Source organism: Neltuma alba, unplaced genomic scaffold (assembly GCF_004799145.2).
Source record: "Neltuma alba isolate B1F8T4 unplaced genomic scaffold, ASM479914v2 tig00013256_pilon, whole genome shotgun sequence".
NCBI lineage: Eukaryota > Viridiplantae > Streptophyta > Magnoliopsida > Fabales > Fabaceae > Neltuma > Neltuma alba.
Genome location: NW_021637549.1, coordinates 113,433 through 130,531, shown reverse-complemented (window position 1 = coordinate 130,531; position 17,099 = coordinate 113,433). Strand labels below are relative to the sequence as shown.

At 37.8% G+C, this 17,099-nt stretch overlaps 2 protein-coding genes across 2 annotated transcripts; one reads left to right on the top strand and one right to left on the bottom strand.

The window, feature by feature from the left end:
• Window positions 1–276: 276 nt before the first annotated feature.
• Window positions 277–2,032, bottom strand: LOC114735825 (RNA polymerase II degradation factor 1-like). Its single transcript, XM_028923583.1, has 2 exons — window positions 1,801–2,032; window positions 277–986 (listed from the first exon to the last, which is right to left on the bottom strand). Exons 1-2 carry the CDS (start codon window positions 1,849–1,851, stop codon window positions 360–362), a joined length of 678 nt encoding a protein of 225 aa, XP_028779416.1. The 5' UTR covers window positions 1,852–2,032; the 3' UTR covers window positions 277–359.
• A 9,062-nt stretch (window positions 2,033–11,094) lies between these two features.
• On the top strand, window positions 11,095–13,037 carry LOC114735824 (transcription factor MYB61-like). The gene is made up of 3 exons (XM_028923582.1): window positions 11,095–11,512; window positions 11,647–11,776; window positions 11,882–13,037. Exons 1-3 carry the CDS (start codon window positions 11,380–11,382, stop codon window positions 12,924–12,926), a joined length of 1,308 nt encoding a protein of 435 aa, XP_028779415.1. The 5' UTR covers window positions 11,095–11,379; the 3' UTR covers window positions 12,927–13,037.
• Window positions 13,038–17,099: the final 4,062 nt, after the last annotated feature.

The following is a 17,099-nucleotide window of genomic DNA, read 5'->3' as shown; positions in this document are numbered from 1 at the left end:
TTCATCGACAACCGTCTCGGATCGCTCCTCTTGTTCTTTCTCCAAGGACTGCTTTTCTAGTTCATTTGGTTGATCCTCAACTTCAGTAACCACAGGTTCTGGCTTTTCTGGTTCTGTAGGCCCTGCTTCGTGGTTGCTACTCTGTTTCACTTCTTCTCCATCAGAATTTTCTACTTCCCTTGTTTTTTCCTCAGTCACGTCGCTGGGTTTTTCGATGGTTTCAACTGAAGGTTCGGGAATTGAAACTATCGTTTGTTGCTCCACCTCCTTTTTCTCCTCTTCTTTCTCTGCTTCCTCTGATTTTCCCAGCGTTGGTGCGACAAAACTTACTTCTGAATATTCATTCTCTTTCACTTCCTCTAAATCCGATTTTTTGCAAGATTAACCTCAGCGTGATTACTTGATTTCTCTGTATTTTCAGCCGCCACTTCCTTTATTTGCTCTTCTTCCTCTGTTTGTGGCTTCTGTGGTGTTTCCTTCTTAGCAGTTTCTTGTTCCTCTGTTTGCGGCCTCTGCGATGTCTCCTTCTCAGTAGCTTCTGCGGGCTTAGACACTTCAGGGTTGCCAACGGCAGGATCTGCTTCTGGTTCCTTGACACTGATCGGCTCTGAATCAGGAACGAGCTTCTGTTCGTCTTGCTTCACTTCATCTGACACCTCAGGAATGTCTTCTTCCTTTACTTGCTTCTCTTTCTCTGTTTCTTTATCCACAAAACGCTCTGTTGCAGAATCTATGGCTGGTTCGATTATTGTTGTGGGTTGTGATTGAGGGGGGAGCTCCTTAATTTGCTCCTTCAGATTGTCTCCAACAGATTCCTGTAATGCTCCTTCACCATCAACCTTCTTCTCTTCTCTCTCAGTTTCTTCTTCTGTCTTAGACAAAGGAGGAGCTGCATCTTTAGTCTTGTCAAGCTTGTCTTCATTTTCATTTGTCAAAGAAACCGTCTTCTCTCCAATGCCTTCTTCATTCTTCTTCTTCTCAACTTGCTGTAACAAGGATGGGCAACCAGTTATTATTAAATCTGAGCAAACACACTTCAACAGTTATATAGGAACACAATAAATTCGAAATTTGTAGAATATGTAACAAGTATGATGCTAGTGGACAAATCAGGAAAGCACAGGAATCAGAATTTGTTGTTTTCTCCCTTTCCATAATCGGACTGTGGCTCTTGAAGGTCTATGAAAATGAAACCAGTAGAGTTCTATTGTGTTCTTTAATGAGTTCTTCTCACAAATATTCTCTGTTCCGAAAAAATAAAAATAATGATAAGAAATATCATACTAACTGATACGCTAACTAGTCTGATACTTTTGTGTTGGAATAATCTGTTGAGAAGAAGGACAAGAAGGAAAACCTCCCAGAATTTTCTTCGTTGGCTTTCCTTTAGTTATTGCTTTATTCGAACTTATCCCCACTTCTCTATTCTGCACCTAATCCCTATATCTATAGTGCAAAGCTTATTATTCTCTCTCACGAGCAAGAACATATACTTGTTGCCGGAATCTTTCAGACCCCAACTTCAACAATGAAATGGATAATTCTTGCTGATATCTCCTTATCAATAAGGATCATCCAAAACTATTTGCCTCACGCAGCCTCACTCTTCCTCTCGAAAGAAATAACTACAAATCAGTAACTAAGTAAGGAGGAGAGAGAGCTACCAGCAAAATTTGTTTATAGTTACCAACTTAATTAGTATAGTGAAGAAAATAAATGAAATACTGATCAAAGTTGGTTATGATGAAACTTGACGATCGTATGAGCTCAAGAACTCGAAAAGGGAAAAAAACATCAAACCTCATCAGAAGCAGAAGTATGATCAGCAGCGGCAACAGTTTGAGTAGCCATGGCGAAGAAATCCAAGAGCAAAGGAGGGTGTGAGATGCAGAGAAGTTGGGATTGGGAGAGTAAAAGGAAAGTGAAAGGAAGGAATAACAAGGTTGGCAACAACCCGAGGGAAAAAAAAGGAGGAAAGGCAGCACAACTTTAGGAAGAAGAACAACTAGTGTCAAGAGGAAAAAGCAGGAACACGGTTGTCTGCCCAGACTGTACCACATGAGCTAGTATGGTCTCAATGATTTAGAAGGATCAATCTGCCAACAAAGTTTTCTCCTTAAAAATGAATTAATTATTTCAATTAAATCTGAAAGGACGACCCTATGGTTGTGGCAAAGTGACAATCTTTATTGGAGAAGTTGGGGACCAGATAAGCATCCACAGACTCCCCCCATCAAAACGGTCCAAATATTGGCCCCTCATCATCCTTAATACCCAACTTACCAGTAATTTATAGGATCCCATCACATCATTATGCTGTACATGTAATAGATTATACTGATTTTATGGTAGAACCCAAATGGCTAGATAATTAAGTGAATAAAAAAAAAAACTGAAATATAATCTAGTAGAGGGTTGAGGCAAGAATCTCACTCTCAACTCACTAATAGCCGGGATAAAATCTACTAAAATTTACTTAAGCAAGGATCTCACTTAACTAGATTTAGTAGCCAGAAGGAGAATCTCCAAATTACTGAACAAATATTTATTTCTCTCATATGTTAGCTTATAGGATGGCTAACATATTTATAATGCAGAAATTACAATTGAATAAATATAAGAATTAAGTAAATATCCCTAATATCTTGGAACTAACAGAAAGAGACGTTGATGGACCTCTAACAACCTAAAGTCCCCTTATTCAATTAATAAATCATTAATAAAATCAATAAAACCTAAAAGACTCATTCAACTCTCCTAAAAAGATGCAAACAGACTCAACCACTACTCCATTCTCCCTATTTCTCCTCTGGTGCGTTAATGTGCTGACTTGGAGTCCTATCAATACTCCCTCCTTGAAGACACGACTTGCCTCAAGTCGTAATTGATGAACTTGCGCAGCCACTTGAACTGTTCCCTTATCCATTGGATTTGCCTTTGACCGATGGTTCCCATTCATTTGCATTTCTAATAAGAGCAGACTTTGAAATTGGGCAGCAGTATGGGTCCCTGGAATAACTCCCTGAAGCTTGTACTTTTTGCCATTTATCCAGAAAATCATGAACATCTCGTTCCAATTGGTTTGGGTGGTATTCAATGAAGCCAGCCATTAATGCCCAGAACAAGATCAATTCCACTTAAAGTGAAGGGGAAATAATCTTGTTTAATAACTAAATCAGAAATTTTTACCTCTAAATCTGTGCAAATACGGTTGCATTTTACCACTCTACCATCTCCTGTTTGAACTCCAAATGAAGACGTCACACTAGTAGGAAGACACAAATCAGAAACTAATGCTTCTGATATAAATTGTGAGTAGACCCACTATCTACTAAAATCAGAATCTCTCGGCCCATTATAAAACCTTTGAGCTTCATGGTTCCAGCATTTGCCTTCCCTACCGTGGCGTTAAACATAACCTCAACTTCCCCTCCATCTCCCATATTGTTGACATCTTCTTTTGAGGGTAGGATAATTTCTTCTCCTTCTTCAATGAGTTCTAGGAGAGAAAAAGAGGAGTTGCAGCGGTGCCCTGGTTTGAAAACTTCACCACAGCGATAGCAAAGCCCTTTCTCCTTGCGACGCTGGCGTTCAGACTCCAAGGTAGAGGAACTGGTGATTTTGCTGATGGGTGCTGAGACAAATATGTGTTTGGGGTTGGCGGTGGAAGGAGCTTTGGAATTGCAGATGAAGATGGTTGTGCGATGCTTGTGTCTTGTGCTGGCTGGGTATAGGAAAAAAAAAGTGCGAGTTACTCCTGAGGCTATGTTGGTCTTAGGCCCATTAGCCTTTTGGAGCTTAGTTTCATATTCTAATGCTAAACTGGTTGCTCGATAGACAGTTCTAGGCTTATGGATACGTACATCCGCCTTCAACTCTTCCTTGAGCCCATTGATAAAGACACCTAACAAGCAATGCTCTGGCCAATTCTTGACGCGTGAGGACCTGCGAGCAAATTCAGAACGATACTCCGACACCGTCCCTGTTTGTCGAATGCTACAAAGGTACTCATCTGGGTTTGGTATTCCGGTGGTCCATAGTTTTCTTGAAGAGCCTTCACAAGTTCATCCCAATACACTACCGTGCGTTCATTGTTAATCCAAGAGAATAGATCAAGCACGTCTCCCTCCAAGTACATTGATGCCACATCCACTTTCAAATCTTCTGGGGTGTCATAGTACCTAAAATTTCTCTGCCTTCAATATCCAACCTCGCGGATCCCCACCGCTAAACTTGGGAATTCAATTTTTGTGTAAGGCATTCGGCGCCTATAAGATGCTTCAGGGTCGTCCTCACTGTCAGCTTCCCAATGAGAACGTTGGTTTCCTCTTCGACTTCTTTCAGATGCAACCTCCAAATTGGCTACTCTATTAGCTAATGCTTCAATTTTTCCAGTCGCGCAGCAATTGTGGTCAAAGGATCACTATCTCCTACTAAAGGATTTTCAGGATTTTCAGGTGGTTGGGAATGCGGGATGATCTAGTCTCAACCATGGCTCTGATGCCAATTTGGTAGAACCCAAATGGCTAGATAATTAAGTGAATAAAAAAAACTGAAATATAATCTAGTAGAGGGTTGAGGCAAGAATCTCACTCTCAACTCACTAATAGCCGGGATAAAATCTACTAAAATTTACTTAAGCAAGGATCTCACTTAACTAGATTTAGTAGCCAGAAGGAGAATCTCCAAATTACTGAACAAATATTTATTTCTCTCATATGTTAGCTTATAGGATGGCTAACATATTTATAATGCAGAAATTACAATTGAATAAATATAAGAATTAAGTAAATATCCCTAATATCTTGGAACTAACAGAAAGAGACGTTGATGGACCTCTAACAACCTAAAGTCCCCTTATTCAATTAATAAATCATTAATAAAATCAATAAAACCTAAAAGACTCATTCAACTCTCCTAAAAAGATGCAAACAGACTCAACCACTACTCCATTCTCCCTATTTCTCCTCTGGTGCGTTAATGTGCTGACTTGGAGTCCTATCATTTAATTATCATTTTTTTATTTGTTGTCCTTTTTTTCAGGGCAAAAAAAAAAAGCTATTCTTTACACTGCATCATTATTAGTTGTTGCCATCAACGAGCCATAATTCAATCAAAGGGGCGTTCACAAGAGCGATGATGATGATGATTAGAAGCGGCCCGAAAGGTCGAGGAGATAAGTCAAGCGTGGAATGTTAAAGAAGATCAGCGTAATTACTAATTACTCGAAGTGACGACGACCCCATTTGGCCATGTTTGCTCCACGTTTGCGTCTTCCCAATTGCTCCTATCTTCATATTATTATTTCAAATGAGTCCCTCCAATGACAGTGATATTGCGTCAAGTCATTTCAAAGCCTTTCTGCCTTTTTAAAATGTTACTGATCGTTCGTTCTATATTGGCGTCAGTTAGTTTTCCATTTTTTATGCGGTAGATGTCAGGTCTTCCATATGAAAGAAAATTACATCCCAAGTGAGCTCAACCGTTCTTTATTTGATTCTTTTCTCCACGCGTTATCAATTGAATTTAAGGCCTTGTTGGCACGAGGGAAATATAGGAGAGACAAGGAGAAGGAAAATTTTAACGAATCAATTCTAAAAAATAAAATAAAAAAGTGATAAAAAAACATAAAATTTATTATTATTTTTTCTCATTTTTATCCTTTTTTTCCCCTCCTGGGTAAAAAGAAAGAGCAGCATGTCAAGCTGTCAACTGTGAGGTTGAAATGAATGTTCGGATTGGTTTCCTGTATATCTAAATTGTTCTTTACCACAAAAGGGGGAAAAGAATTAATCAGGAGCGAAGATAATTATTATTTTTTCTTAAAAAAAAAAAAAGGTTCCAAATCTCCATCAAAGAATAAAGCTCTGTGTTGATCCACTTTGCCTTTTTGGCGACTGCATTGGGTGGTTGGTGAGATGATAATTAGGAGGCAAGCTCAGTTCCCTTGATTGGGCCGACTTTGCCGGCCTGAATCATTCAATGGGGACATCTCATTAAGACACGTAAGCCCAACTCACGGACTTGAGATCGGAGCCTACGTAGACCCATAAGGCCCAAATATTTTTTGGATCGAATCTGGATAAGTCAGGCCCACAAACGTACAAGATTAGCCTATACCGAAACAGATAAGTGGGCCCACAAAATAATGGGCTGGTGATCCAAGGAGACAAAGAAAATACCTCTTATTGAAGGCCCATGTTTGGCACAACGATTGGTTTCTGTTTGTTTTGGCCTTCTAAAGACTAAAAACTGACGCATCCCAATAAATAAATAAAAAAATTAATTCCACAGGGACAACAAACGCGCGCAAATGGGAAAATAGAAAGACCCATCAATCTCTTTTAATTTATTTTATAATAATTTAACAAAGAAGTACCACTTGATTTTGAAAAGACCCGTGGTTGCGATGAAAATTGATTGAGAAGGCTCGACTCTTGGGGCTCAGAATCTCCAACAGTTCCTTCCCAAATTTGAAAGTAATTATGTTATTGTGACGATAAAGTTGACCCGCACTTGCCCACTACAAAACATGTAATTATTCGTGCCTGGAGAATATTTCAGCCAGACAAATTAAATGCTTTTTGATAATTGAAATGTGCCATCGAGATCTCTCCCTAATCACACTTAATTAATGCTTTAAACTTGCTTAAAGCACTGGGTTGGGCAATTAAGGGGGAACATGAGTAGGATTAAAAGGATGATTTTTTTTTGGGGGGGGGTGTTAGCGTTCTAGATATAGAAAGCGTCGTGTGTGTGTGTCATCATCACTGGTTGCTTTGACAAGACGAAAGACATATAATTAAAGTGTTTGTTAGCAAAAACTTGAGAAAATTGCATGTGCTTTTGTTCCCAGGTAGTCTTAATGGGCCATTTGAGTTAAGATAACTTCACTCTAGGGTCTTCTCAACCTGACCACCCCCACTAATTACTTGCTTAGCCTTGATATTTTACGCTTCATCTCAATCCATAACCACACAAAGTCCCATATATAAATATACACATATCACATTGGAATTAGCCAGAGGGGCTGAAATTTTATACTCTTCTGATCCTAAATATAAAACCCCTTTCGTAATGTATTATGAAAAGAGTTTTATATTTAAGACCGGAGGAGTAATTTCAATGTCAACCGGGTGTGGGTCTGTGGGATATAAACTTATAACTAGTTGTAGTGTTGTGCGGCTCCATTATGTTTGCAGTTAGACTGAAGCTTCTCTGGTTTTGAAAATAGCAATTGCTCTTTATTTTCTCGTCAATTAGTTGTCCGATGCAAATTAAACTCAGAAATATGGTTCTGGAGATAATGCAGACGCATCCATTTCAATTCCCCCTTTTCCATACCATGGTCTTCCAAATTAGTCCCCTTTTTTTATGGATATAACGCCTTCAGACTTTTCAAAGCCTACCAGAACATATAATGACCAACGTTTTCTAATTAAGAACACATGCCTCAAGTTGTGGGAAGTTCCAGGAAAGTTTCAACACATACGATACTTGTATGAAAATTGACGATAACCCAACTTGTTTTGGTCAATCAAAAAACTGAAAGGACACAAAGAATCAGCTCTTGGATTGCAGTTCAAGCACCGTCCAGCTCCTGGCAAAGACAGGACTTGCTAATCAATCATAAATAGACAACTTAATTTGAAGAGAAAGAAAAACTGAAAAAAGAAAGAGGGGGTTGAGTCCTTCTTTATTCTGAATTTGTGGGAATATGCATTGGACCTAAATTAAAAGCTTAGTTTTAGTGATGGACCTACCGAGATTAGTGTCAAATATTCTTGTTCACAATAATGCTGCACATAATCTTTCTATCATGCAGCTTTTTGGGCTCCATCTGCTAATATTTCCATACATATATTCAATTAATCTTTCCCAAAAGAATCCATCCCCAGCTCATCAACTTGTGACACAAATACACATCAAAATTGTACAACTGATTTTGGATTAGATTTGTTCCATCCTTTGTCTCCCTCTAATTAACTGTCCCAAGGCTTTAATTGCAATTACCTTCTTTCATCTCATCCAAAATATTAAATATAATAAATAATACCATCAACGTGCGCGTTTCATGAACTAATGCCAGTCAAAGAAACATCAATTAACATATATGACAGCTTGCAGCAGCTAGCGAATATTTGCTCATAATCAAAAGACTAAAGTTGATCCCGAGGAAGCATGCCTTTTCATCTTCGTTCCAATCATTTGCAGTTAGAGACTGATTCCCAGAAACGCAGACATGAACTTATATATTTTTATTCCAAGGAAGACACAGAGAGAAGGAGAAGGAGAGGGAAAGAAAATGGAGGTGCCTGCAATAATATAACTAAGCTGACCGATCTCAAATTGGTCACTAATTAAATGGCCTTATTTGATTATTATTTTGCAGTGAATATGTACCAATCATTTTTACACGAGGATTGAAGACTTGGGTGAACAGCTCATAAATATATGGGAACGAATGAGGATAAGCTTAGAAATGCATGATGAAGTATGGAGATTACGAGCATCTTCTCTTGCTGCTCTCTTTCATTCTTATTTTTCAAATTAAAATAACCCATTTGGATGTCTCAATTAGGGCTGCTCTGATGGCATGGAAGCGTCTCAATGTCAGAACAAAGAAAGACAGGCTATCATCCGGGGAAAATCAGTATTATTATCGCTAATTTATGCATTTTATTATTCAGAATAATGGGCCAAGATATTTTTTTATTTCAAGTTCAAAACATGATCGTCGAAGAATATGTGCTAACAGACAAATTACTAGTTTGGATGTTTGTGTGCGATCAATGAATAATGGCCTGGAGAGAATATTTTGCAATTGTGCCATCTAACAAGGACAAAGGAAATGATTAATATTTTAGAGTATTTTGATTACTTTTGTTCCAAGAAATGTGATTGTATATTCATTTCCCTTTTTTTTAAAAAAAAAAAGATCAACCTTGGCGAGCATAAATTTAATTTACATGACCTTATACCCTTATTGTTGTCTTCAGTTTTGGGGCTTTGAAATGATTTGCTGGTTAATTAATTATTTCAAACAATTAATTATTTTACTATTCCACGACCTTGTCTTTCTGCAAGCATGCAAGGTGGCGACTAGATCCTGATAAACCTAACGGGGGAGAACACTTTGATTATTATATATATTAATTCAATTTTGAAAATTTTAACTCAGTATTCTTCATACAATATATACACATATATCATTACATTAATATGAGGTATTTTAGTTAAAAAGATTAAGCTAGAATACATTATAAATATGAACGTATAATATTAATATAAAAAAAGGTACAGTTCATTTTCTTGTCATAAATTGAAACTAAACAAATTACTTTCAAACCATGGTCCTAAGCATAAGGAAGTCAACAACCTTCATTTCACAATGATGATTGATTATATGAATTTCTTCGGTTTTAAAGGAATGGCCATTTAATCAAAACGGACTTGAACTAAACAACGAAGGTCAACTTGATGAGCTGCCTCTTCCAGACACATTATTATAATATTTTGGTTTAGTTAACACAGGCCTTGTGTGTCCTGTCCCGGTAGCTACGAGTGGACTGAGAAATGAGTGAAACGAAAATTCATGGTTTGAAACCTTGTACTGTTTTATTGGACAGTATAATGGAACAATCCTTTTCTCTTACAAGGTTTTTCTGACAACATATATTTACTCGCACCGAATATACACAAGTTCAATAATAGCCTTGGACTCCTAACATTTGTGCTCTAAAAGTCTAAAACCAACTACGAAAGAATTGAGCCCAGAGCTAGCATTGATGAATAGAATAATACTGCATTTAAAGTTTTGTCAAATTAAGTATGCCTGCAATTTGTAATAATTGATCATCAGCGTTTGTCTGCTTTCGCATTTCAAGAATTGCAGCTTCCATCCAATAAACAAACTAAATGCCCAATTGCATAATTGGGGTTGAGGAATCCTTATTTATATGAAGAGAAGTCGAGGGGATTAATTCTATAATTAACACGAGTTTTAATATCTTTCCACACAATCGCAGAACTCGCATGAGTTCAGACAAGTAAACTTTGAGAAATCGACATTTAATTAAAAAGTCGAGTGGCTTTCGAATTGCAAAAAACACGAATGCTTTGCGGGGTTGGTAGAGTTTGCGGCACTTTCCAAGAGAAGAAAAAAGAACTCAACTTGCGAAGATGTCAAAAGCGGTGTTGGATTTTGTAGCCAAATCATGGTTTCGTGGAATCACCCGGAAAAGCAAGTGAGTGAACAAATGATGGGCGAAGAAGAAAGAATAAGGGTTCCGTTATCGCGAATTTAATGCGGAATACTTAATCTGTGTAGGTTGCCGATATGGGGCATTCCTGTGAGCAAGAAATTTGCACTTGGAAACCACAGTGAAGGGGGGGGGGTGTCATCGTCGCTTGAAATCCTCCTCTTTTAGCAGTAAGTGTAAACATTTTGTCATTTTTTGGACATCCCCACTCAATCTCCTGCAAATGTATAAATCTTTTAAAGCCAACACATCATTTACATTTATTTACATATTGTCTATTTACAATGAAATGACTCTGGATGTCTGGGAAAAAAAAAGACTCCAGACACTATGCAGAGTTAAAAGAAAAAAAAAAAAAAAGACATGCTTCATTTGCAGGAGTATTTATTTAAAATGCAAGCATTTATTGAAGCAGGGAAAATATTTAGTTTGGAATATTATTTTTTTAATTAAGATATATATTATATTAAATGAAGTTCATTATATTATATTATATTATACTCCTCCGGTCCTTAATATAGGACCCAATTCTTGAGTTGGTTTTGGTCCTAAATATAAGACCCATTTATCATATTTATCAATTTTCTCTTAATTACCCCTATAAATACTCCATCAAGTATAATCAAGTAGAAGAGGGAGAGGAGGTATTATAAAAAATGATTATGGTGTTTTAAGAAAAATGTGTCACTTTTTTTATAATTAACTAACTTACTTAACTTCCTTAATCTAATCAAATTATTTAAATAGGTATTATATTAAGAACCGGAGGAGTATCATATTAGATGACCCGCCCCGAGGGTCACAAGTCTCTGAAGGGACAGTCCCGTGAAGGTGTGAGAGGAGCCCAGTTCGGGAAAATCGTTCACAAATTTAAAAGCCTCAATGCCTAACCACCTCTCCTCCTCCAGCACAGTTTAAAAGCCTCCTTCTATTCTGTTTATTTGATTCCCTATCAACCTCCCATTTTGTTTCTTCAGCTAGCTTCTCAATTCCCATCTCCACAACTCATACCATCTCACAAGTTCATTCAAACGCAGCAGTGTTTGCTGCTATTATTTTCAGAGTTACAGAACTTTTGGAAGCATCCAAGGTGGAGTGAACAAATCGTCAAGAGCACATGGGAAGACACTCTTGCTGTTACAAGCAGAAACTTAGGAAAGGCCTCTGGTCTCCCGAGGAAGACGAGAAGCTTCTCAATTACATCACCAAGCATGGCCATGGATGTTGGAGCTCCGTCCCCAAACTCGCCGGTACTAAATCTTGTTTCATTGCTTTCTGTTCCCTCATATTGCAGCGTGTGTCGTGCGCGCGCACACACATGTATGTATAGCTATAGCGAAAAGCAAGAATCATTTTAAGCTTTTCTCCTCTCTCCATGACACAGGCTTGCAGAGGTGCGGCAAGAGCTGCAGGTTGCGGTGGATAAATTACCTGAGGCCTGATTTGAAAAGAGGAGCATTCTCGCAGCAGGAAGAGGATTTGATTATTGAACTCCACGTAGTCCTTGGCAACAGGTTGTTACCCTTCGCTCAAGCAGCTATTCATAAGGCCTCTCCATCTTTTGCTCTTGTTCCATAAATCATTTGATGCTTACGTAACTGTCTCTGCTGCTCCATCAGGTGGTCACAGATTGCAGCTCAGTTACCCGGAAGAACTGACAATGAGATTAAAAATCTATGGAATTCCTGCCTCAAGAAGAAGCTCAGGCAAAGAGGCATTGACCCAAACACCCACAAGCCACTCTCTGAGGTTGAGAATGACAAGGAGAAGGCCCCCTCAGCCGTCAAAAGCCATCATAAAGCCTCAGTGGCATCCAATGAACTGGGCGTAGCAGAGCCTGCGAAACCAAAGACAAATGCAGTGCCTTCGGAGCGATACCCAATCCAAGTTCCTTCCGGCTCTAAGATCAGCAATAGCTGCACTATTAGCAGCAATCTGACCAATGGCCGACCCACCCAGGATTTGTTCCTTGATAGCTCCATTACCAGTTGTGGTCCTTCCGATATGATGGGTTACTTCTCTTTTCAGCAGGTGAACTATCCACCACATGTTGGGCTATCCGCAAACCCCAACGGCTCTCTTTGCTTCATGTCAGGTTCCAGTTCCTCTCAGATGATGTCAGAGCTCAATTCTAGTATGACTCCCGCTATGCTAAATTCTGTGCCAAGCTCTATTTTCCCGACAACACATGTAAGTACCCCTGTTAGTCTCCAGTCTGATAATCCTTCCATATCCTCTGGCGATATTGATGGGGTTCAGAACTGGGAAGCTGGTATCCTTGCTAACAATGGAAGCAAAAGCAATGGGCGCAGTGGGAGTATCCAATTGCATAGCAGCAATAACTTCCTTGAGAACAACAGTTTAGTAGCATGGGGATTGGCAGACTCTGTGAAGGCTGATAAAGAAGCTCAAGTACCTCCACAAGCAGAACAGGAAGAAATTAAATGGTCTGAGTATCTGAGCACCCCATTTTTCCTGGGAAACACAGCACAGAATCAAAATTGTCAATCTATTTACAGTGAGGTTAAACCAGAGACAGGCTTCATAACAGATGAATCAAGTACCAGTTGGCACCAAACCCAGCATCCGTCCGTTTTTCAAGCTTCAGACATCTACGCCAAGGATCTGCAAAGATTCTCAGTGGCTTTTGGACAAACCCTGTAGTCTGTATTTAACATGTGCAAACTTTAATTTCGACCAAAGAAAGAGGCACCGACATTTCCAGTATGAACTGAGTCCGAAAAATTTCTCGTGAGTTCTGACTACAGGTGTGCGCTACAGAAATTTCTTTTGTTTATATGTAAATGTGTCTGATACAAAAAAACTCTCGAGCATTCTGTTACAGTATAACATTTGTGATTGATTTAAGCTTCTCTTTATTTTTTCTCTTTTTACATTTTTCTATTATCATCGACCTGTAATTTGTAAACTTTATCTGTATACAATAGACAGCATTTTTTAAAAAAAAAAACATTTGTCACTTTCCATGAACATTTAGAACCTAAATGGTAACAGATGCCATTAACTTCGTGGAGGATTTATCTCATTCGTTTTGAAAATCCTAAAATCTTCTCTTTGAACATTAGTCTAGGTCTCCCTTAATCCTTTTCGAATGGGTGTCCAGAGAATTCTCATCTTGTTTTCTCTTCAAACCTCAAGGGACCATGTCTTAAATGGGTGTCCATGACTGTCTCCCACAGAATGAGATGGTTTTCACTTTTTCGACGTCCAGAGCTAACTCCCCCCCCCCTGCCAAAAAAAAAAAAAATCAATGACTGAAGGCAATGTCTTGAAAATGAAGACGGTGGTTTCCCCTTTTCGAAAGGATATCCAATGATGTCCACAATTAAAATCAGTTGCCAAGCAAATTTATTTTCAAATGAACAAATCTAGAACGAAGCCAGAAAATTTTGGATAAACCAGCGGCACGCTGAGAAATAGTGATTTTAGAAGTGTTTTAACAGTTTATGAGACAGATGTGTAAAGAAGTTTGCTTTGTTTTATGGAAAAGTACTTTTAGGAAATATTTTGACAATAATCAAACACCTTTTTAGGAAGTGTTTGAATGAAAACCAAATCATAGTTTCAAAAGTCCTTTTACGGTTTACAAAATAAATATGTGAAGGAATTTGTTTCATTTTATGAAAAAGTACTTTTAAAAAGTATTTTTGACAATAACAAACACCACCTTAGTCAATAAAGGCCCCAAAAAAGCACTTCTACAGTTAAAATCATCTCAGGGACGCAGTAGAGTGAAAAATTATTAGGAAGAAGATAAAGTGGGTTCATTGTCAGGGAAGAGGATATTTTAGTGAACAGTACATGAAGAGATGACGCGATTTGTGCCATTTATATATCAATAGCATTCTGTGTGAAACGTCATTCGCGTGGGCCTAAGCCTCTATAACCTTTGTGCCAAGAATGGGGTCCTCCAGTGGACATCTCCTGATGCCGAAATAGCAACATCAAAGGAGGGGGTTAGGGTCTTTTCTCAGACATGACAGAAATGACTCAGTGAAATACAGGGAAAAAAAGGAAGAAAAATGAAAGAATGCCACTTGGTGAGAGATTGTTCAGAAGACGCATCACCCCCACCGCAGAGACAGGTTTTTTATTCACCATGTCTTTGAGTGGCCTGGATGAGGTCCCAGAGATCATTACTTGCTGCTTTCAAGGTAGTTAAATAGTTTTATCTACAGGGAAACCGAGAAAGAGGGGAACTGTCTGTGTAGAAACAAGAAAAGTTAATATTTCGCCCTTCTAGGTCCAGCGAAGTGAAAACTAGAGTCAAAGTAAAAATCATCATATCACTCTTTTACATATGCATCACCAAGGAAGTTCGGGTCAAACTGTTTCAGTGCATCTGCTGCGACAGTGATGGCTTTTCCGTTTTCCCCATAAAATTTCTCCTGCTAGCTAACAAGTTCAAAATTTCAACAAGCAAGTTATCTTCACAATAAGAAGAAAATTAAGCATTAAACATGTCATGTTCATCAAAGATGTCCCTATAATGAAGAAAAATGGATATTTTAAGCATCAAGATTGTTAATCCATAGGAAAGGACTTTGAAAATTCTAAAGCCATACGTACTGAGTCATTCTTTTTCATTTCCTCAAACCACCTACTCGCACCATGGTTCATTGTCCATGTGCGCACGCATTCAAAAAAGTCTACTCCGTCATTATATAATTTCCAAGCCTATATATTGTTTAATTCGCAGGCGATAGCGATTGTATGTATAAAATCCCCGTGCATGTGAAGCAAATTATTGGGGCCCCACAATCATCAGGATGCAGGAACAGAACAAAAATCCCGAGAGGGATAACGGTGGCGGAGGCTATGCAACCCCAAGTTTGATTCCCATATGGAGTATTAATATAGTGATTGAGCCTCCGAGAGAGTTGTTTGTTCTTAATTCTTTGCATTCATATAATTGCAGGAGGAACAATATTATAAGGGCATAGAAATAACAAGCAGATTTTTTAATATGATGATGACTATATCATTGAGCTGATGATGACGGTGTTGATGAATGTCTATAAAATAGCCTTATCAGAAGATTTGCTCCGCGTGACAGATCATTTATGCGTAGTTTTTTAATAAAGCAAAGACGAATAAAAATAAGGCAGAAATTGAAAGTACAATGAATAGGGAACAGGATAGGAATCAAGGGAAGACAGCATTAGGGCATATGAAATTGTAATTACCATATGAAAGGAAGAGGACGAGGCGGAGAAAGATCGCCACGGATTTTGATACTTCCTTAGCCTGCATTAGCCAAATCCACTTCACAGGGTGATCAATAATTGATGATAATGACATGAATTGCAAGTTATACGCCATGATGATACAAAGAGACTATTGCTGGCGCCGGCGCCGACATAGGTCATCGCATCTCCGGGAGTAAGGGTTTTATAGCAAAAAAACATTAGGATCGAAAATAATTTTTTTCACTCCGATGTGTTAATTCTCTAAACAATCCACAAATAATCATCCCAATCGTTACTGCATAGTTGACTAACAAAGATGACCTCACCTAGCCGGTGGTCCATGGCGATGGACTCAGCCGGACCGTCCCCACGAAAGGAGAGTCGTCCATTTCAAATAAATGAAAAGACAGAAGGGGGTTTTGTATTGTTTTTTCCTATCTTATTATTTTTTTCTTTTCCCAACTTCCTATTCTTATTATATTACCGTTAGGTCGTAAAGAAATTCAAAATTACATCTATCCACGGCATTTGACAGAGCAGATATAAGGTGAAAGTATGCTAGTTAATTTTTTTCCCGATCTGATCCCTCTTCAATTGCGACAAGTTGACACGCTTGCATCAATAATTTTAATGAAAGTCAAAGTCAGAAAGTCACATTTTTTTTACAGATTTAATATTAACTGTCACCTTTTAAGATACGTGTTAATTGTTCATTTTTTAATATACATTATTCATGATATTTATTATTATCGTGTCATATTTTAATATTATCAAATCAAATTAAAAGTGACTCTTTAAAAACAATTTCTACATTCACACAAATGTAAATCGAACACTTCGTGCTCAGACAATTGTGACCTTTCCCGTCAGGACAAATCCTTTTGGTCTATTACAAATTTGTTATTGATCAAATTAATTCTAAAATGCTGGGATAAAAGCAAAGTATATTTCTGTCATGCCCTTCTTAGATGTAATAAGAGACTTGGTTTATTATTTACAATAATTACGTAGTTTCAATTTCAACACAAAAGACGATGAATTGCTCATCTACAAGAAAGAATACGATAAATAGCTTAACTTATCTACCATGACATAAAGTATCGGCCATGTATTTTTATTTTTTATTTTTTTTGCATTAAGTGTCGGGCTCATAGCAAAATTGTCCAAATTTTTATTAGATCATAGAAACCAGTGTTTTAAATAAAAAAAAATTTAAAAGACTAAAACTTATAATTTAAAATTTGAGAAACTAAAAATAAAATGACGGTAAACTTGAAGGATTAAAGTTTATATTAACTCAAAAATAAATAAGTAAAAATCTCAATCAAGGAGTTTCGGGCCAATGAATTATTTCTTTTGGCAATCATCTGTCTTTTTTTTAATTTGTCCTCCGCGATAGGGACTTTTCTCACCATATAATTAATAATAAAAAACAGCGCCCATGTACTACGTGGTTCTCAGTTCTTCAACATACCAATGATTCGTTCGCGGAGGCAAAGTCCTCCTTAACAGACTCGCCAGAACCTCCCATATGAATTTGCTTTCTCCGATAAATCATCTTACTTATGAAATTCTCCAGCAAATTATACTATAACACTACATCGTAAATATTTACGACATTTGGTCA